Raw genomic sequence first — 22,645 nt, 5'->3', positions numbered from 1 at the left:
GTTACAACATGAATAAATAGCTCACAGTAAATTACTCAGGAGATAACACCCACTAACTATAGTCCAAATCCAACACAATACATACCCTTTCCTTAGGAGAGCAGTAGAATTATTTGGATTGAGTTCAAGAGACTTCTTTACATCAGCAATACCATCTATACATATATATAAAAAGGTAAGATTATCTAGTCAGATATTTACAGATCCAGCACATACTACACACAAAATTTGAATCAAGGTCAGCATAAGGGTTCAGCTGTTAAATGTGACAACCTCAACTCGTTGCCCAGAACTCACCTGGCAGAATGAGAATGGACTCCCTTAAGTTCTCCTCTGCCCTCCCTGTATGTTCTGTGGCACATAAAGGTGGCACACAGACACACATAAAATAATGTAAGACAAATGAGTTAGTACTCTACTTTTAACCTTTCAAATTGGTGAAAGGCCAAATGGTTTTAAATTAGGAGAAATCAATCCAAGAGAAAATTTAAGTATTATTATTATTATTATTATTTGGTTTTTTGAGACAGGGTTTCTATGTGTAGCACTGGCTGTCCTGGGCTCCCTTTGTAGACCAGGCTGGCCTTGAACTATCGGAGATCCGATGGCCTCTGCCTCCCCATGTGCTGGGATTACAGATGTGTACCACCATGCCTGGCTTAAGTATTACTTTCATATTTTCCTTTTGGTCTAATATTTGGTTTCCTTTTCAAAAATAAAACAAAACCAAACCCAAAAAAACGTACTTTTTAAATTGTGCGCGCCTGTCTGTCTGTCCACAGAGTGCAGGTCCCAGGGAAACCAGAGAAGGGTGTCAGACCCACTGGGGCTGGAGTTCCCAGCAGCTGTGCGCTCTAACACGGGTCCTCTCTCAAGAGCAACACCCACTCTTTCAACCGCCAAGGCCTCTTTCCAGCCCCCTTGAGCTTTTTTTAAGTTCATCTGTCCTTAGTAAATGAAGCTGCATCCCAGAGCTCATCTCTTTTTCTTTTCTTTCTTTTTTGCGAGGGTCTCTCTGTGTAGTCTTCTTGGCTGTGCAGAACTCTCTCTGCAGGCAAGGCTGGCCTGGGATTAAAGGCGTGTGCCACCACCGCCCAGCTTCATCTCTTTTTCTCATTAACAATATTTATATAATTTAACATAAGGGCACATTTTTGCCCACACAGATACTCAATTTTTTAAAGTCACACAACTTAAATACATCCCTTTTTATTATAAATTGCTACCAAAAGAATTACGATTTACATGCTGTATTAATAAAGTATTATTTATTAGTGAATACAGCCACTATGAATTACATCTCCTGTAGAAAAGGTATCAGTAGAAAAGACATCTGTTAAATCAATGTTACCCGGCATGCTTCTCTCATGACAAACCATGCTAAAAATCCTCAAAGCTGGCGATGGGGAGATGACTCGGCAGGGAAGAAGGCCGATATTTGCAGTCCCCAGCACCTCTATTAAGAAGTCACCAGGTATGGTGACTTCTCCCTGGGGCTCACTGGCTAGCAGTCTAGCCTAACTGGTAAGCTCTAGGCCCATGAGCTGTCTTAAAAGAGACTGACAGCATTCCTGAGTGGACCCAAAGTTTTCCTCTGGCTTTCACACACTATGCAAGTGTACGAACATGCACACTCATGCACACATCCACACACACACACATTCACAAAGACTCTATTTTGACATTCTGACTTGGGGAAAAATTTATATGTAACCTATAAAAAGACAAGACAGCTTGAAAGAAAAGTTATCATGTAGAAGTGTCCTTCACACACTGTATTAAGGTCTCTGTATATTCAGTTGTTAATTGCTGAAGCTGACAGAGAGCTAAATGCTAACAGATTCTAGTATTGTCATTATCATTGAAGAATCTCCTGTCTCAATGCTGTATAAAAATTGTTCTCCATCATCCCAGATTGGTTAATAAAGAGCAAGCAGGAGAATCAAGGTAGGACTTGGAATCTCGTGGGGGAGGGAGGGGAGGTAGATCCAAGTAAAGAAGAGAGAAAGAGGAGGAGAGGAAAAAAAATGAAGAGAGAAAGAGGAGGAGAGGAAAAAAAATAAAGTCTCCAGGAGGACAGAGATGGAGCAGGAGTGGTCAGGTTAAGACTGCAGGGCATGTGGCTGGGAAGTAGGCCAAGACAGCATATATGGGTTAGAGTAGAGAATCTGCCCTGCTATAGTTCTTTAAGCTTATTATAGAAATGTAACAGGTCTCTGTCTCATTATTTGGAAGCTAGAGTGGACATAGAAAAAAAAACTTTAGTTCAACATTACCACAGTATTTCCCAAGAAGAATGTGACAATAAGCTCTCTGACAGTAATACTGTGCGGCATCTGGATTCTGTTCCAAAGCTTTAGTCAGCTCCTACAAATACAAACATGTGGAATATCAGTAAATAATGTTTAAAACCATCAAATTCTCATTAAAAAAAAAAAACTTAAAATCAAATAACCTATTGAAGATAAGAAGGAAACAAGTATAAAGCTTGTCATTTAAAGAGGATCATTATTTCTTCCTTCCCCTTCACCAGGCTCAAAATGTAATACTTATGGAAAGCACTCAGCAGTTCTTAGTCCATTGTAAAAGCTCAATAAATTGCAGTTATTATGATCTCATTTATTCTATAGAACTCTGTTGATAAGACATAGACCAGCTCAGAATTCCTCATTTGGAGAAGGCCAAAATACCAGGTAGAATTTGAGGAGCCTAGAAAATGTAAAGCTAGTTGGGCAGTGGTGGCACACAACTTTAATCCCAACACTTTGGAAGCAGAGACAGGTAGCTCTCTTGAGTTCAAGTGACTTCCAGGACAGCCAGGGCTGTTACACAAAAAACCCTGCCTTGAAAAACCAAACCAAACAACAACAACAAAAACAAAAACAAAAAAACAAGAAAATATAAAGCTATCCAATTTAAAAGCAAGTAGAAACAGCTGGGCGAGATGGTGCAAGGCCTGTAATCCCAGCACATGGGAAGGCAGAGGTAGGTGGATCTCTGTTAGAGACCAGAATGGTCTACAAAGTGAGTCCAGGACAGCCAAAGGCTACATAGAAAAACCCTATCAAAAAGCAAAAAAAAAAAAACAACAAAAAAAAAAACACACAAATAGAAACAAAATTTTAAAAACAAAATGACAACAATAACAACAACAAAAAAAACATCTTAGAAATTAAATCTATAGTTCATGGAGGTTAACAGGAGTGAATGTACAATTACCTAGGTAGTTATCAATTCCAGAAAACCAAAATAGATCACAACATTCAGCTCAAGCTGGGATAGGTAACTGATTAAGAGTTAGTATTGGAGATGAAAACATTCACTACGCTGGGTAGTCACTATTCACGCAGCAGTTGGACCATTAACTGTAAAAAGAACTTTTATTTGTTTCAATTGCTGTCTCAGAGGATTACTTCCTCTGTCTGCTAACCTAGGCCTAGCCCTGGAAGCTTCTAGCCTCTACATAATCTAACTTAAACCTAGAATGTTTTCATCCTCCAAGACTTACTGCTTCATAAGCTCACCCTCTCTTGTTCTGAGCTCACACCTGGCTGGCTCAAACTCCTCTCCCAGCTAACTTACTCAATCTGGCTATTCTCTCAGCCCCTGAATTGCTCTGCTTGGCCTCAATCTCCAGACATCAGCCCTAATATTCTGGTTCCTTCTCATTCTCTGGCTCGTTCTGTCTTCACCTATGTTCTTCTCTGCAAACCTGTCTCTATTACTGTCCCCGTAAAACTGTCTCCTCTCTTCTCTGCATTGCTCCTTAAGTAACTTCCCTTTCCTCTTTCTTCCCATGAAGATTGGACATTCCTATTCTGTTAAATCTTTCCTGTTCACTTGTTCTGCTATTCAATTAGATATCACTTTCAAACATGGGTGCTTCCTTCTATAAACTAACTTTACCTTCATTGTTTGGGATTAAAGGCATGTACCACCTTCTATAAACTAACTTTACCTTCATTGTTTGGGATTAAAGGCATGTACCACCACACCTGGACCTACACTTTTCTTTGCCTGAAATTTGTTCTATACTAGGCTGGCCTTGAACTTGAATCTGCTGAGGGAAAAGGATGGAAGTACCATAGATGTCCTCTGAAAAACTCCTCCCAACAAGGGATTGAAACAGATGCTGAGACTCACAGCCGAACTTTAGGCAGAATGCAGAGAATTTTATGAAGAGTGGGGGCATAGAAAAACCCAGGGCAGGGGGAACACAGGTGCTCCACAAAGAGACCAACAGAGCCAACAAATCTGGCCCAGGGGCCCCTGCAGAGACTGATGCACCAAGCACCATGCATGGAGAGGACCTAGATCCCCTGCCCAGATATAGCCTACAGGCAGCTCAGTCCCCTTGTGGGTTCCCTAGTAAAGGGGAGCAGGGGCTATCTCTGACATGGACTCCATTATCCACTCTTTGATCAATTCCCCTGGCAGGCTGCCTTGCCAGGCCACAGAAGAGGAGGATCCAGGCAGTCCTGATGAGAATTGATAGGCTGGGGCCAGTTGATAGGAAAGGAGGGCTCCCCTTTCTGAGGACTAGGGTAGGGTAATGGGGGGGGGGGGTAGTGGGAGGTGGGATAGGACTGGAAGGAGGTGAGGGAGAGGGCTACAATCCAGAATTAAAAATAAATTTAAATTAAAAAAAAAAAAAAAGAAAACAAAGATCTGCTTGCCTCTGTCTCTTGGAATAAAGGCATGTTTGTATTCCAGCTGGATCACACAGACCTAGAAAGTCTTTGGATGTGATCTCTTGCCAGAGTAGCCATGTTCTGAATCAAAATTCTTCTATAATTAACAACACAAGAAAACATCACATGTCAATAAGGCCAATGCCAAGTGCAGACAAAGGACGGATTCTCTGCTCAATGAACCCATACAATCGTAGTTATAAAAAGATATATTTAAACAGGCACTCACCACTGATTTTGTTTAATTCTAACGATTCTCAAAACCAATGTATACCAGATAACCAAAACAGACCTAAAGCCAAGATGGGCAATAGCTTAAGTTCATAGAGTGCTTGCTTAACACGTACAAAGCCTTGGGATTTAACCCTAGGCACCTACAAAACTGGATATGGTGACATATGCCTGTAATCCCAGTACTGAGAGTTCAATTCAAGGTCATCCTCAGATACACAGCAAATTCCATATCAACCTGGGTTACATGAAACCCTTATCTGTAAAAAAAATTAAACAAATTCTACCAAAACATACCTATAATCAACGACTTCAAAAGCACTAAATATGTAGTACAACCAGGAACTTCAAAACCCTTTACTGTGTCTCTGCATAAAGCTGTCCAGCTGATGCCAAGCAAAAATCTAGGTCCTTCCAAAAGGCTCTTAACAGCCTACATCTCTGGCTAACACTGTGTCACTCTTCCCCCCAGCTCATGTCCAACCACAACCATCTAGAAGTTCCTCAAAACCTGTTGCTTCATCTGGCTACAACAGCAATTCTCAACCTATGGGTCGCAGACCCTTTTACAGGGGTCACCTAAGACCACTGGAAAACACAAATATTTACATTACGATTCATTGCAGTAGCAAAATTACAGTTATAAAGTAGCAACAAAAATAATTTCATGGTTGGGTTGTCACCACAACATGAGGAACTGTATTAAGGGGCACAGCATTAGGAAGGTTGAAAAGCACTAGACTAGAATGTTCTCTTTCCAGAAGGGTACAGGAAATTCATTCTTCCTTCTTTAGAGACTAGATCCAAATCCAGGTCTGTCAAGTCCCAGAGTAGTACTTACACAAAACAGCAGCACCTCTCGGCTCATTTTACTCCAAGGAACTCTCACCATCTCACTGTATTGATGTTTTCTAGTGTTGTGTAATCTGTAGATTAAGTAAATCTTACACCTAATTTTAAAAACAATTTGAAAATAGCAAATAAGCTGGGCATAGTGGCCCACACCTTTAATCTCAGTACAGAGGCAGAGGCAAGGGATCTCTGAGCTTGAGACCAGCCTGGTCTACATAGAGAATTCCAGGATATCCAGGGCTACATAGAGATCTTGTCTCAAAATGAAAAAAAGAAAGGTAAAAGAAAACAGGATTATGACCAAAAAGGTTATTACAGATTATACTGATGTCAAGAGCATCAAATTCAAAAGTATTTTTAGAAACATTATATAAGACATAAACCAGATACCAGTTGGAGGGGAAAAATATTTTTAATATACTTTTTCCCCCCCGGCTAAGTATGTGGCTCAGTAGGCAGAGTGCTTCCACACTGAATACAAAACCCTTTCTTTTTTTTCCCTCTTAAGAAAAAAATTCCAGCCAGGTGTGGTGGCACATGCCTGTGTAATCCTAGCACTCAGGGAGGCAGAGAAGCATGTGGATCTCTGTGAGTTTTAGGCCAGCCTGGTCTACAAAGTGTCCAGGACAGCCAAAGCTACACAGAAAAACCCTGTCCGAAAAAAATTTTAAAATTTTTTCCGTATGTTTTGATCATGATTTTAAGCTTCCCACACCCTTCCACCTCCCTACTCATCCAACTTTTTAATCTCTAGACAAATAACTTTTGTGTTAACTGAGTGATCACTCCTGGGCACAGGGCTTGCCCTGGAGGGTATATAATACACACAGGGACTCCATTGGAGAAAACTCACTTTCCTTCACCTACAGGTATCAAGTGCAAACAAGTTTCTTGCTTGGGAGTTGGACCTCACATCCATTTCTTCTCAGTGCTAGGAGCCCATTTGTCTTAAACCTGTGTAGGTCTTGTGCACGCTACTACAATCTGAGTTCTTATGTGATTTGTCCAGTTGTGTCCCTGGAGTGCCTCCATCACCTCTGGCCTATCTTTCAGCCTCCTTTTCTCCCTAGATCCCCCATCCCAAGCTTTTCAGAAAGGGGCTGGATAAATATATCCCACTTGGGACTGAGTGCTCCAATGTCTCTCACTCTTTACACATTGTCCAGTTGTGGGTCTCTAACAAAAGCCCTTTTCAATACCCCAAATTATGTAAAAAACAGGTAGGTATGGTGGTATAAGACTGTAAGAATATAACCTCAACAACAGAAAAGGAGAGGCGGAAGATCTTTAGTTCAAAACCATTCTTGACTACATAATGAGTGCAGGGTCAACCTGGCTTCTGTGTTTTGGTTTTGGTTTTGGGCTTCTGTGTTTTAAACTAAAATTAAAACACACACATCCTAAGAGAAACTGAAAAACAAGAATAAAAATGTTACTACTATGTAATTATGTATATAGTGACTACTTATAGCTTCAAACTCGCAGTCCCCCTCCTTCAGGCCCCTTGAGTGCTGACATTAAAAAGTCAAGTAAAAGCTCAGTATTTCAAAACACTTGTAAATGACCTTTAAAACCACTAATCATTTGTTAGTTAAGGAAAACAAGTTTCTGTTCAGTTTCATAAATCTCCAACTGACTTGGTAAGGCTGTTACTAAAAATAACTTTCCAAAACAATCATACAAACAAACAAAAAAACAATAACAGCCAAACTTAAAAGAATGACAAATTTACAAATGGTTAAAACATGATTTGTGAATAAGCAAATTATAATAAAGCCTGAAACAAATCCAGTTAAGATAATGATTTGTGGTCTTAACTACATGTATCTAAAAGTATGCTTTTTAATGCACCATTGTTTTTGAAAAGTTGCTGCCTATAGAGAAGCCTGGTAGTCAATGGAAGCACCTGAGGAGACAACATGTCTTCTGTGCCAACACTGGAGTCACAGCAGCAAAAGGCTATTAATAAGTGCAGACCTAAGCCAAGCACATTGTAAACATGCCCAAAATTACACCTGCAGAAAATGAATTCTGTGGGTTCGGTGGCAGGGTACTTGAATAGCATCTATCCCACCACACAAAGAAAAAAGCAAGCAAAAACCACAGTGAGAGGTATGCCACTAACCAGAACAATAATAAGTAGAAAAAGTGGAAGACATTAAAATTATGACTTTAGACAGGTTGGGGATGGAGCTCAGTTGGTAGAATGCTTGCTTAGCATACATGAAGCCCTGGGTTTGTTTCCTAGCACACATCATAAAACTGGGCACAGTGACAAGGCCTGTATACCAAGGCATATGAGGGTCAGAAGTTCAAAGTCATCCTCAGCTACATATGAGTTGAGGGTAGCTTGGGATATGTGAAACCCTGACTCAACAAATACAACTTTATAACTGGAGATGTAGGAGGCATGGTGATAGATCATCCACTTTTCCTGCATGAAGACCAGGGTTCAAACCCCAGCAAGGCTTCTAAAAAATTTTTTTAATTAAGAGTAGCTCTTAATAAATTAATTTTGTTTTGTTTTGTTTTGTTTTTGTAACCTTGGCTGTCCTGGACTTGGTTTTGTAGACCAGGCAGGTCTGGAACTCACAGCTATCCACCTGCCTCTGCCTTTTTTAATGCAGCATTAAAGGCATTCACATGGGCAGGCTAGGTATTTAAATTTAAGCCCTTTAAAAATGCTAATTAAGGGGAAAAAAGCTAATTAAGGATCAAAGAACACATGATTTCTCTTCTTTTCCTTACCTAACTAAGGTCTAAGCACAGAAATATCAATCCATTTGTTTAAAACCATTTAGCACTGCTGAACAGAAAAACATCAGAACTGATTGCCTCTACACATTAATCTCAGTTGTGCTCTCAACAAAGTGACTTCCAAGTCAGCTACTAGTAGCTATATCATATAGCTCCAGTCCCTCCCTACCAGGTGACCTTAATCCCTTGAAACTAGAAACCTGTTGCTCCCAAGGTTCTTTGCTTTGAGCAAGTTAACCTTATTACTCTTTACTTCAACTCCCTACTGAGTAAAATGTAGACAAGTGTTACAAGAATTCAGTAGAACTTGCCCATCAAGTGTACCAAGTGCTTCACTGAGGACGCCAGTAATCAAGATAGACAAAACCCATGCTATCTTGAAGCTACTTTCAGGCCCAACTTAGATTTAAACAGAAACCTAGTTCCTTTGGACAGGAATCATTTCCCATGAAATCTAAAGAAATAGACACCCCCAAGTCAAATGAGATATAGGCCACGTGTATTTTGGGCAAAAGAAGCAGAACTGAGCTAGAAGTTGTCAAAACAGTGTACCTCTATAGAGAAAAAAGGAAGTCCCAAGATGTCCACAGCACCAGGCACTCCTTACACACCCGCTAAGGAGTTTGGATCTTCAGTGAGGGAAGGACATGCAAAATTTTATAGGAAAGTGATATGCTCCAACTGTCATTCTGGCTACTAGATCATTAATACAGTAAAACAAAGCAGGGCCAAAAACAGTATCAGTCCCCCAAGAAATCCCTTTTCCCAAAATCCAGCACTTAGACAAAAGCAGTGTTCTTTCAGGGGCCTGAATATAGTTCCCACTTGCTAAATGAAGTTTCCTCCCCAACTCTGGAAAAAGGAAAATACGGATCTTCCACTAACATACAACAGTGGCGCCCACTAGCAAGGTCAACGATAGCCTCTCACTCCCTCATTCCCTACTCACAAGGCCCTTACCACAACTCACAAGCTCCCTTTATCCCAGGTACCACTTTTCAAAAAACCCAGCAGATGCGGTGCATACATTCCCATCACTTCTCTCTCCTATCCTCTGAGAAAGCCTTGGCAGTTTGGAATAAACTTTTACCCTTTTCACTCACAATTGGTTGGTTGGTTGCTTTTACTGTGCCCATTTTCATTCAAACAGAAGAAAGTCCACAATAAGCTGGAAGTTAAAGAGTATTACATGAAATACATTAGAAGGAGCAGTAATACATTAGAAGGAGCAGTATCTGTCAACCATCCTGGGACTGGGGAGGGGGCTGCCTGGATCTATATCCAGCACTCAGTAAGCTTTCAATGATTATTCATTTCCTCCTCCTTTCTCAGTCCTCCTCATATGCTCCATTTTGCCTTTATTTCCTTTGGCAGAAAACATAAAAACATTTGCCTCTGTAGTCGTAATCTCAGTCACTAATGCCTTGGCTTTTGTTTTGTTTTCTGTGTGTAGAACTAGCCGTCCTGGAACTCACTCAGTAACGCCAGGCTGGCCTCCAACTAAAAAGATCCACCTGTCTCTGTCTCCCAAGCACTGGGATTAACGGCGTGTGGCCGCAACCAGGACACTCACTGATGCACTGCTACAGAACCTAATCATCTGTCTGACCTGATAATCACTCTGGTCCTAACACAAAACTGAGCTTCAAACGCCCAAGCAACAAAGTAGCTCTACTAGCCTGCTAACCTCTAGAAGAGTGGTTTCTCCAAGGCTCAGAATGTAAAAATGTTTCCTTTTCAGAGGCCCTCTTGCTTAGCTGCTTTAGCTGTACAGATTTTCCCTATAAAGGGAAGCGGCTGTCTCTGACATGAACTCAGTGGCTGGCTCTTTGATCACTTCTCCTGAAAGGGGTGGGGGGGGGGTGTGGAGTGCAGCCTTACCAGGCCACAGAGGAAGACAATGCAGCCAGTCCTGATGATACCTGATAGGCTAGGGTCAGAGGGAAGGGATGAGGACCTCACCCTTCCCTCAGGGAGGGCCTCAGGGAAGGGCATGGGAGAAGAGGAAGTGAGGGTGGGATTGGGAGGGGACCAGGGAAGGGGCTATAGCTAGGTTACAAAGTGAACAAATTGTAATAAATAAATAAAATAAATAAATACAAAGGAAAAAAAAGTTTCCTTTTTCCAGGGTGATTCTTTGGGCTCTGAAACTTCAGGCAGAGTTTCACAGATCCAAGGCTAGCTAGCCTGAACGCACTATGTGGCTCCAGATGACCTTGAGTTTCTGACCCTCATGCACTAACCTCTTGAGTACTAGCATTACAGGCCTGTGCCACCATACCTGATAGGTACTGACCACTCTCTGTGGAGTCCAGCCAGCGCCCCTAAGCAACAACCATACAAAGCTAGTTTATTCTAAACTTCACCTAAAAAGGCCCAAAAGCAACTTATCTAATATTTAAGATGTAGGCAGGGCCTACTGGTCCATTCCGTGCACTCAAGGGATCCAAAGTTTGAGGCTAGGTTAAATATAAAACACGTTTTTTACAAACAATTGTATAAAGAACAAGCATGGTATTCCATACAGTTTCAAGAACAGAAGGGAAAATGTTAGTTTGTTCGTTGTTGTTGAGACAAGGTTTCTCTGTTGTCCTGGACTCTGTAAATCAGCCTGCCTCTGCCTCCTGAGTGCTGGGATTAAAGGTGTGTGCCATCACGGTCAATTTTGTTGTTTTTCGAGACAGGGCTTTTCTGCGCAGCCCTGGCCGTCCTGGACTCAATTTGTAGACCAGATTGGGCCTGGAACTCACAGATTCACCTGCCTCTGCCTCCCGAGTGCTGGGATTAAAGGCATGCGCCACTAAACCCAGCTGGGAAAATAACTTTTTAGTAAACTTAACTAAGGAAACTTGGCAACACCTGGCATAAAAGGGCAACCGTACCTGTCAAAGTAAAAAAAGGGTACATTAAGCCCTATTTTCGCTTTTTCCTTGATCATAAACGCCATTAAAAAAAAAAAATAGTCGTTTCAGGCCAACACAATTTATTTCTTGGCAACTAGGCGTCTAAGAAATAAATCGGAGGGAGGTGCCCTCACCAGGAGCTTGTGGAGTGCCTAAATCTGGGGAGTGGAAGGGCAAGATCTGTGGCAAAAGGGTCACTAGGGGACAAAGAAATGGATCTCAGGGTCTTAATTTTGGGACTGAGACATCTTCGTGGATTTTTGAGCCAACGAAGGTACTGCTGGGAAGAGGCAGGGTCTGTAGGAACCGAACAGTCCCAGTGCGAATGGAGCAGAAATAAGCTCACTCACCTCTAACGCCGCCTGAGGGTCCTCGTCGATCAGAGCATCTGAAAAGCTCTGGAAAAACCTGCCAGGAAAACAACGACTTCAGCAGGGCTCACTAACCAAGGAAAGAAAAGCAAGACAAACAGCAAAGGTGAAGAAAATCACGCACCGCTGGGACGTTGCAGGTCCTGCTGCAGCTGCCGCCATCCTAAAGAGCCACTAAAGCTTCTCTGCCCGAGCGTTTTCTACCTTGGTTACCAGCCCCGCCGCCGCCGCCCAGGGGGGGAAACTTCTGAAGAAACACCAACAGAGCTTCCGTCCCCGGCAGCCAATCAGCAGTCGCGCAGCACGCGGCCGCGGAAAAGGAGGCGAAGGGCGGGCAGGTGGGCGCGGGGCCCGCTGGGAAAGAGGAGGAAACGCTCTCCGGCCCCGCCCTCTCCCCGTGACGCGCGCAAGGCCCCGCCCCGAGGGCGTGGCCGGGAGGCCTGCCCCCGCCGCCTGCCGGTGGGCGCTCCCGGGCGGCTCGCAGGTTTTCTGACACTGGCTCAGAGTCCCCGCTGGAAGGTTCCGGGATGGTTCGGGGGAGCTCGCGCATCTGTTAAGGCGTGCCGCGTTAAGCCCCGTTTTCTCTGGTTTTCATCATGGCTGCCGCGGGCGGCCGAGCTGCGCGTGACGTCATTCGTGGCTGCCAGGTCTTTTCCGGCGGTAGAGCCGGGTGTGGCGCGTCGTCGGTTCGCGGACCAGGCCGTGGAGAGCCCGGACGGGCTGGCTCGCCGGAAGTCGTGTGACCGGCCTGGAGAATGGAGTTTCCCGAAGGCGCTGCCAGGTCGCAGCCGTCCACACCCGGAGCTTCCTTCCTGGTCGACTTTCCAAACCAAGAAAAGCCCGTCCTGGAGGCTTTGTCTTGGTGCTGCCTCGTGAATCTAACTAACCGGCCAGGCCTTCCCTCCCACCCCCGCTGTCCTTAGAACCAAACAGCAGGCTGGAAAGCTTCCCGCGAGTTCTTTGAGATTAAGTGGTAAGGGTCAACCGGGAGGAGTGGAAATGAGAGGCTCTGCAGAGCGAGTAACAGGATTAAAGTATCCGCTGCATCCAGACTGTACACCAAACTTGATTTAAAAGCTGTTAATACGCTCAGAAGGTCATTTTTACCAAACCCATTCCAGCAGATGAAGAGGTGGTCAATGCCTTCCTCAAACATGACATAAGACCTCAATCTGGAAACATGAGACTGAACGGAGAAAAATAAATTAAGAGTTGATTTGCTTACATATCCTCACTGTTAAGCTCGACCACTTTGCTGAATTTTAACTTTAAAAGGCCTAACTTTTATCTTCCCCACCTTTGTAGCACTTCCCCCCCCCCATACAGGCCAAAATCCTCAGTTTGCTTTTCCCATGTCTTAGAATTCTCACTTTTTGTTAAAACTCCTAACCACTTAGCCCATGCAGCTGAAAAAAAAAAAAAAAAAAAGGGCGGGGGGAGGAGAGAACTACAAAGAAACTTGAGCCCATATTTAAATTGGAGAAACAGAAGGTACAAGGATTAAATGTCATCAAGAGAGGTGTGAAATACTTCAAAGTTTAAAATGTTACATACTTGCATCCTGTACCATAGCCCGTCTACAATGTAAATAGACGGTTAGAGAGGGAGAAGAGAAGGGCTGATACAAGATAGCAGGTCCGAGAAAGGAATCTGAGTCCACTGATTGTAGGAATGGAGGTGAGAGACAGACTTAAGGCAGAACAAGGCCATTTGAACACTAAACTCAGAGATGCAGGTTTCTGGTTTGAGTGATTGCTGACAAGACAACAGCTGAACTAGAAAACTGAAGCTATTGAGAGGGAATGAGGGAGGGGGTTACAGCTGAGATACAAAGCGAATAAAATGTAATTAATGTAAAAAATAAAAATTTAATTAAAAAATAAAACTACTTTCCATTGCAGAGAAAACTGAAGCTAAGGGGATTTTTTAAGGGAAGGCACAGAGTTTCAATTTGGATCTTTAAGGTTTTCTACATTTTTGTGTACCCAGCAGACACGCAAATATAAAAGAACAGATGCATACAGATGAAGGTTGTCTTCTGCATAAAGATCTTTAAAACAAATGTCAGTTTTTTTTCTGTTTGCAGGGTTTTTTTTGTTTGGTTGTTTTTTTTTTTTTTTTTGGTTTTTTGTTTGTTTTTGTTCGTTTCTCTGTGCATCATTGGCTGTCCTGAACATGCACATGTGTCTCACAGTAAAGATTTGGTTTAGCTTGGCTTTGTAACACACTCTTTTAGTCTCTAATTATGAATCTGAAGCAGGAGGATTGCCAAGAGTGCAAGGTCACCTTGGGCTATGTATTGAGTTCAAGGTCAGACAGAGCTATATATTGAGACCCTCTCTTGGAAAAAAAAAAAGTTTTCTGCAGGTTGTTTATAGTATACTAATATTATATGCCTATAAAATGTAGTACACTGGAGAGATGGCTCAGAGGTTAAAAGCACTGGCCCTTCTCCCAGGGAATCAGAAGTTCAATTCCTAGCACCCACATGGTGGCTCACAACAATCTGTAATTCTAGTCTCAGAGTCTCCAACACCTCTCTGCATAAACAGGTAGGTAGATAGGTAGGTAGGTAGATAGATACATGTAGTCTGAGAATGGCTGCCATAAACTCATAGATTTGAATGTTTAGTCATCAAGAAGTGGCACTATTTAAAAAAAAAAAAAATAGGAATAGGAGATGTGGCCTTGTTAGAGGAAGTGTGTTGCTGGGGTTGAGTTTTGATGTTTTAAGGACCCAAGCCAGGGCCAGTCTCTTTTCTTCCTGCTGCCTTCCAGTCTGCCTTTATGTTGCCATGTTCCCCACCATGAGGATAATAGACTAAACCTCTGAAACTGTAAGCAAGCTGCAATCAAATGCTTTCTTTTGATTATGGGGTCTCTTCACAGCAATAGAACACTTAAGACACACATACACATCAAATAATGATGTAAAGGATATGTATTAGTACTGACACATGCCTTAAATCCCAACACTTGGGAGGCAAAAGCAGGTGATTCCTCTGAATTCAAGGCTAACCAGAGTTACACCAAACACATATATTTAAAGATTTTTTCAGTATTCTGCTTGCATGTGTGCCTGCAGGCCAGAAGAGGGCACCCTACCTCGTCATAGATGGTTATGAGCCACCATATGGTTGCTGGGAGTTGAACTCAAGAGCAGCCAGTGCTCTTAAGCTCTGAGCCATCTCTCCTAGCCCAGACTCTGGTAGTGTTAAGCATCACGTGTTCTGATGTTTTATAAATATTGTTCTCTATCCCCTTCTGATTGGTTGAATTAAGAACTGAGCAGCCTATAGCAAAGGCAGGAGGAGAATAGGCAGGGAACTCTGGGAAAGAAAGAGGCATGATTCACCTATAAGACAAGGAAGAAATCAGACTGTGAAACTGAGGAGAGGGAAAGAACCATGTGTAGGAACATAGGTTAAACGTAGGTTCTAAGAGCGAGGTTGGGAACAGTATAAACTAAGGCCTAAAACTCCATGTCATTTTTCAGAGCTGTGGGGTGGATATAGAAAGTCCTTATGGTTTTACACTCACACACACACAAATGGGTACTAATTTGTGAAAGTTACTAAGCTTACCAGTGAGTAGGGGTCCAGCACATTATAGAAATTTTTGTTTTCTTGAAGTTTTCTTTTTCCAAGTTTAGCAATTAATTGACCGTGTTTCTAATAAGAAAGCCCGTTTTAGGGCTGCGGAAATGGCTCAGTGGAAATAGCCATTGTGTAAGCATGGGGACCCGAGATCAGATCCCCAGGAGGCAGGTAAAAGCTGGAACAGGATCTGTAGGACCTAACTCAGACCCAGTGGATGGCGAGCACAGATACCAGGTTGTTCTCTCATCTCTACATTCTTGTACGTGCCCTCAAACATTTAAAAAAAACCGTACTTGCAGCCACAGCCTCACACACCAGAAGTTTATTTTTAATTTGGCTTTCTGAGACAGACTGTCATTTAACCCATGCTGGTCTCACACTCACCATAAAGCTGAGGGTGATCCTGAATTGCTGATCCTCCTGCCTCTGTGTCCTTGAGTACTGAGATTATAGGTCTGTACAATCACAACCACTATGTGAAAAGCCTTATAAAAGCTGTATATTAACACCTCTAAATTAGATCAATTAGCAAGTCTTGCCTCACATCCTAGGACCACCTGCCTGGGAATGGCACCACCTCAGAAGGCTGAGCTCTCTCACACCAATCATTAATCAAGAAAATAGCCTACAGACCAATCTGATGGAGGCATTTTCTCAGCTGATGATCCTTCTTCCCAGATGATTCTAGCTGTTGACAAAACCTAACCAGCAAAAGAGGTGTTTGGGCCATAAGAGCAGAGTCATCACTTGAGCAACTGGCATAATTTTGGAAGTAGGTTTGTTATCGATAGTCTTCTCTTGCTTACCTGCTCTTTTGCCAACACCTTACTGTCAATCACAAAGTGGACACCATTAGTATTCTATCATGTGACGTCTAGAAACTGTCGTATGGCATGGCAAAAAGGAAAAGGAAAGATAGCCCCCTGCAACTTTGACTAGGAGTCTTACAGAAACATTCAGTACCAATGCAAATACTAGTAACGTGTTTGTGTGTGTTCTTCAAGAAACATTTACCAGGGCTGATGTGATGCTTAGTGGGTAACAGCACTCGCTGTAAGCCTGAAAACCTGGGAGTCCATGGTGGAAGAAAAGAACCAAACCTCAAATGTTGTCCTCTACGTTCACACTCAGGCACGCACATGGATGTGCACACAGTACGAGAACACATGCTAGGGATGGCTGCATGGGCTGGCACTCAGGAGTCTGGAGCATGATGGTCACTAGTTCCAGGACAACACAGTGTGTCTAGGGAAGCCGTGTGTCAAAAAGTGAAAGAAATAATGACAAACATTTATTTCAAACCGGAAATATTGAGAACTTTTACATGATTTAATAATAAACAATTAAAGATACAAAAACATTTAGAGGATTCCAAAATTTAAATTTTTGTTTAAATACAAATTCATTTTATAATATGAAAACATATAATATTAGACCTCTAAACATGATTTTTCTTCTACAAAAATTTCTCTACTAGAAAATTTGCAGAAAAGCTTCTTGTGACGTTAAATGTACATTATTTACAGTTAAAAATAATCTAAGAACTCTACATCAGAAACTTGGATATATATCTTTGTATGCAACTTCCCCCCCTTCACCCACCGTAAAAAAATTGTTCAAATAAAAAGCAATTATGCTTTTATAATAACTGACTCAGCTATGTTAGCTCAGGACTCAGCTTGCTGTTTTGGCCCTTGGAGCCCTGACTCTCTCAGAACCAGCAGCCTGTCACTTAGCACTCAGCACTTAAGTTTACTAATAAGCCACAATACATGGTGGTCTAAGAATCAATGAACAAAGAACTTAGAGAGAATTTATGGCAGATCTTACTGATAATAGAATAATTTTGAGAGAAAAACCTTTTTAAGCAGTGTTTTACTCATATTTACATTAGGAAATAATCTGGTAATATTCTGAATAATTTTAAAGCACAGGTACTAAAATCATAAAATTTGTAGTAAGAAGGAAACTTGGAGATCATTTTGTCTAGTCCAATGTGTCCCTTCATTTTCCCAAAATGGTAAAGACTCTAGCAGGTGAAGTGACCCGCACAGGGTCACACACCAAGCTAGTGGAAGTGTCACTCACAGGCCGCCGCCTTTATAATATCACATTCTGAAACTCGGGTTCAGATGTTGTCATAGGCACACTTGAATTTTTTTGTTATTGTTTTTTAAAAAAGGTTTCCTGTAGCCCAGGCTGGCTTCAAAACCCACTAGGTAGCTAAGGCTGACCTTGAACTCCTGATTATGCTTCATCCACCTCCCGAGTGCTAGGATTACAAGTATGCACCAATACACTAGGCTTACATTTCAGTTTATGTTATTTTACAAATTCATAGTATAATACACAGTGCAGTGAACTAAAGTCAAACTAAGTGACATCATAATAATTTTTATAGTAGAAAATAAGTTTCTTGTATCTGAAAGAGTCAAGACTTAAATTATACAAGTGGAATGAAAATATTTCCTATATAAATTCCCTGTTACCCTTTATTTAGTTAGTATTTACAAATGATCAGGAAGCTAATACAGTGTCAAGTTAGAAAAGAAACTTTAAAAATACTTATAGAAACTGAAATAAATCAAGAATTTCTTCATCGTATAAAATTCCTGCTCCTTCACAACTGAGTTCTGAAACACTTAGAGAAGAGAAACACTTGAGTTTCCTCCTCGTTTAGCAGAGTCAAAAGTAACTATTTTAACAATGATAAAATTAAGACCTTCTATGGACTTAGGAAAAAAAAATCATGTTATGTTTGGACAACCGAAAAATGAGCTCATTAAAAAAAATAACCTATAATTCCTTTGGTGTATTAATTAAAAAGAGTTGGGCTCTAGCAGTTCATTCTGTTTGATGGCTACCTGAGAGGGAAACCCGTTTGTACTGGATACCACCATCACATAAGGCTGTGCCTGCTCTTCAGTTTTCTCAGTGTCTTCAATCAAATGATCTTCCACCTTTTTCTCTACCTCTTGTTTAAGAGTCTTTGTTTCCTGAGCTTTGATAACAGAAGTGATCACAGTGGCAGGTGGGTGTGCAACCAGCTGGGAACTTCGAGAAAAGGTCACCACAGGTGTGGCACTGAAGGATGGAGAGGAGTCCATACTGACAGCTCCATTGCAAATAGACTGAACATTGCTTGTAAGGACCTGCTGTACATGGGTAGGGCTAAAGACAATCGAAGGGGGAGAGCCCGGCTTCTGTGACTGTAGCACGACGTTTTCTTTCAGTACTGTCATAGGCTGTGATGACGGAATGGCTTGTAAAATAAATTTCTGTGACCCAGCACCTGATGACGGGTCTGTGCTGGCTATGACCGTGGTGAGTGGCACTGTCTGGAGTGTTACCGTATGCAGCTGCTGGTTGCCAGGAGACACGACTACTGGAACCTGGGTTGAAGCCTGTATGCTCCTGCTGAGATCAACAAATAGAAGTGAGACCATTAGAGAATGGAACATCTTTTAACACTTCAGTACTCCACAGTTATTCTTAAAAGTATGACAGACATTCCCATTGCTGCTTCCCCTACTTTTATCACTGCATAAGTAACATCATGCCAAGCCTTGTTTTAAACATTTTAACAGGCTGGCTGTGGTAACAGCACCCACCTGTAATTACCAAACTCAAGAGGCAGAGGCAGCTCAAAACCAACCCAGCTACAAAGCGAGAGTGTCTCAAATGAAATATCTATAAATACTGCCACATTAATACAAGTGAGTAAAGTCTCAACACACCAAGAAAGGAATTTATGAATGGGCTACTCTAAAGAAAAATATGATTTAAAAGCAGATCTGTGAGTTCACTGTGCTCACTCCTAAAAAATACCAAACATCACGTAATTGTTTGCAATCTTTTATATATATATATATATATATATATATATATATATATATATGAGAAAAAATGCTTGATTAACATTTTAAAAAATCCTAACAGTTTTTAATGGAGTTACTAAGATTTTAGTAGCTCATACTTAGTATCAGATCAACATCAGGAAAGTCATGACTATAATTCCTACAAGTTTTAAGCCAACTGAGACCAAAATTAATGCCAAACTTTGGTGAAATAAAATACACATATATTTACCAATTTTAGAGGCCAAAATAATTGTCACAGTGATTTTTAAATACAGTGTCTTTCTATGCTGTCCACACTACCTCTGAACCTACCCACCAGCAGTTAGAATTACAGATATGGGCCACCCCACCCAGCATAAAACTACAATTTAACATAAAAGATTTTAGTGTACAATCCAGTTTATGGAACTAACTGAAATAATGAGCTAATCTCATTATTAAATAAGGTAGATAGTTCATTAGTGATGTTATGACTCAACATAATTGTAAAAGTTCGCACTTGTGAAGTTTACAGGGTTGTTAAGTTATTTGTCTTTTGGAGATCTAAGTCTCAGAGCCTAGGCTAGCCTTTTCACCAGGTCCTGTGTCTATCTCCCCACTGCTAGGATGACAGGCACACACCATTGCACACAGCTTGACATTTATAGTCATGGTTACTGTTATTGTAAGTCAGTTTGTGAAAACTCTATCTTGAGTTCAACTGTCCTCTCTGAATTTGGTAAAGTTGTTTTTGTGAAAGTTATACATCAAATGGCTCAGTGCTAAATTAATCACAAGTAGCAAATTATTAAATATAAATTTTATTGTGCTATATGTGAGCACATATGAAGAGATAAAATGGAGCAAGTATAACTTCAAAAGGAGTGGGAAGACACAGGATGACTCATCCCTGTGGGATGCTAAATCTCAAGTTCAGACTGCCACCTAAGTCACCACCAGTCTGCGGGAGAAGAATACCTGCTTTTTCTTTTTTTCTTCTCTCTTTTAATTTTGGAAACAGGGTCTTTGCTGTATAGCTCTGGCTGGCCTAGAACCTATGCTGACTAGGCTGGCTTCAAATCTACCAACCCTCCTGAATGTTGAGATTACAGGCATGTTACCGCCATGCCCAGTTCTAACAGCTTTCGAGAAGGGCAGAGAGCAGGAGTTAAGTAATAAAGATTTAATAGGTGGGAGGAGTATGACTCATAATAAAGGTGTGGCAGTATTAGGCAAACAGTGAATTGAAAAAAACAAAACAAAACAAAACAAAAAAAAAAACCTTAGGGACCAGGCTTATCCAAAATATACTATCTCCCCTGTGCTTCCCATGTAAGGAAGGTTATCTCTGGGGAAATCGGAGTTTGAGTAGATACCTGACCTGGCCAATTTTCTTCTTTTAAATATATACTTACTGGATGTGTGTGTACGTATGTATGTATATGTGTGTGTGTGCGTGTGCACGAGCATGAGTGCATACATGTCACACAGCACACCTCTCGATGTCAGAAAACAGCTTGTATCCAGGCAGTTCTCTCTTTGCACCATGCGCGTCCCATAAATCAAAACTTAGATGACTGAAGCAAATGCCTTTACCCGCTGAGCCATTCCACTGGCCATACATTTTCTTTTTTACTTGTTTGCAGACAGGGTCTTACTGTAATAAGGCCACAAAATTATGATCCTTCTCCTTCAGTATCCCCAGCGATGAGTCTGTAGCTGTGCACTACTGAAACAGGAAGGCACAGGGACGGCTCAGCAGCCTGGGGACCCTCACCTGTATCAAGCTGCACACATACTGCATGTCAAAGATTGGAATGCGTTGTTCCTCTCTTAGCAACCCTTGGGGACTCCTGTATTGTGGTTAGTTCCCATTCAACTGTGTCTCCGAATATATCCACACAAGAGTCTTGATCCCCAACCTAAGTGAACTCATTTTAGGTACATCTGCAGTAAGGCAAACTGTGTCCTCCCAGTCCCCTATTTACTACCTTATGTCTATGCACAATGTCATACAAGACGAAAATGAAATGCATCGTGACATGCATAGTAAGCAAAGCCTCATACAACCCTAGAAATGAACTCCCTTTCCTGGAACCCACAAGAAAGCCATAGCCAGGCATGGTGGTGCACACCTATAATCCCAGTACTCAGGGAGGCAGAGGCAGGAGAATCTCTGTGAGTGCAAGGCCAGCTTGGTCTACAAAGTGAGTCCAGGACAGCCAAGGTTTACACAGAAAAACCCTATATTGAAAAAGCAAAACAAACAAACAAACAAAACAAAACAAAACAAGAAAGCCCTGAACATTAACTACTGTTCTGGGGCACCCCACCCCAAGTAGTCAGTCCTCTACTCCCTTGCAGCATTTCATGTGTTGTCTCTTTAAGGAAAAACGTTTTGCTACTTTACCATGTGTGTGTTTTTACCAACACCATCACTATATCCAAGGAGACACCACTTTTAAAAAGAAAGTCGTAAGACCTTCCCATACCAAGCACTTACATAAATCTATAGATGAAGGAGCATTTGTCATTTGTCACAGAAGTCTGTAAATATGTATGACCTTGCCACCTTGTAAAAGCAAAGATCCTCGTTTTACATGGGAACGCTTTATTGCAGAGGCTGACGACTTCCTTAAGGGAAACAGATAAGGTAGCCGTCTTCAGGGCCTGTGTGCCTAACCATGATAACACACACTTCTTCTTAAGTGCTGAGTAACACCAGCTGAAGATATTTATCATTTTAGTTTTTAACTTTCTGACACACACATATATATGAATTTTTGTGATTCCCACCCTATCCCATGAATACCATTATATGCTTATTTCTTCACTATGTGCTGTCCTCATTCCTTTACCTTCTCTGCAGTATAGCACAGTGCTCTTTGAAATCTGCATATTGCTAATTAGAGCTATCTGTAGTTGTCAATTATTTTGTCCAATTTAAAAAAAAAAAAACAGCCTTTTCATGATAAGATTGCTGTTTCGCAGGAAACATATTACTACCTACAGTATACACATAGTGACTTGTGTAAATTATAGAGCGATTCTTGCTATAAACATTTTTGTACATTATAATTGCGCAGGCTTGAAATCAGAACACATGGGAGGCCGAGGCGAGAGGATTGCACACCCTGCCTCAGCTGCATATGAAGGCTTTGTCTCAAAACCAACCAAAAACTGGGTACGTGGCGGACTCCTATAATCTCAGCACTCAGGAGAAAGAGGCAGGAAGACTGAAGGTTCAAGGCCATCCTCTACATATCAAATCTGAGGCCATCCTGGGCTGCAGGATATCATGTCAAAGAAAGTGTAGGTATTAAAACATAAAGACACCATGAAGTCCCTGCAGCCATGGGAATTTCCAAACATTTTTCCTTATAATTAAGTCATCAGTTGCAT

The 22,645-nt window shown here is 41.6% G+C and overlaps 2 protein-coding genes across 8 annotated transcripts in view; both read right to left on the bottom strand.

The window, feature by feature from the left end:
* Positions 1 to 12,113, bottom strand: part of Sugt1 (SGT1 homolog, MIS12 kinetochore complex assembly cochaperone) — a 45,324-nt gene extending 33,211 nt beyond the window's left edge. The window contains exons 1-5 of one of the 2 annotated variants that reach the window (XM_060391490.1): positions 11,930 to 12,009; positions 11,785 to 11,842; positions 9,635 to 9,699; positions 2,277 to 2,367; positions 86 to 155 (exon numbers count right to left, since the gene is read on the bottom strand). In XM_060391490.1, coding sequence (XP_060247473.1) covers positions 86 to 155; positions 2,277 to 2,367; positions 9,635 to 9,673 — 200 coding nt within the window. In that variant the 5' untranslated portion in view covers positions 9,674 to 9,699; positions 11,785 to 11,842; positions 11,930 to 12,009. Of the gene's footprint in view, positions 1 to 85; positions 156 to 2,276; positions 2,368 to 9,634; positions 9,700 to 11,784; positions 11,843 to 11,929 lie in introns of both variants that reach the window. The other variant, XM_021642810.2, reaches the window with a different exon arrangement.
* Positions 12,114 to 16,712: 4,599 nt separating this feature from the next.
* The window catches only part of Elf1 (E74 like ETS transcription factor 1), a 60,421-nt gene continuing 54,488 nt past the window's right edge, over positions 16,713 to 22,645 (bottom strand). For 3 of the 6 annotated variants that reach the window (XM_060391488.1, XM_021642799.2, XM_060391487.1), the window contains one exon: positions 16,713 to 18,821. In XM_060391488.1, coding sequence (XP_060247471.1) covers positions 18,224 to 18,821 — 598 coding nt within the window. In that variant the 3' untranslated portion in view covers positions 16,713 to 18,223. The remainder of the gene's footprint in view (positions 18,822 to 22,645) is intronic. The other 3 variants (XM_060391489.1, XM_021642804.2, XR_009594275.1) reach the window with 2 other exon arrangements.

This window comes from Meriones unguiculatus, chromosome 9 (assembly GCF_030254825.1).
Source record: "Meriones unguiculatus strain TT.TT164.6M chromosome 9, Bangor_MerUng_6.1, whole genome shotgun sequence".
Taxonomy (NCBI): domain Eukaryota; kingdom Metazoa; phylum Chordata; class Mammalia; order Rodentia; family Muridae; genus Meriones; species Meriones unguiculatus.
Note: the sequence above shows the minus strand (reverse complement) of the source record. Positions and strands in the feature narration are given on the sequence as shown.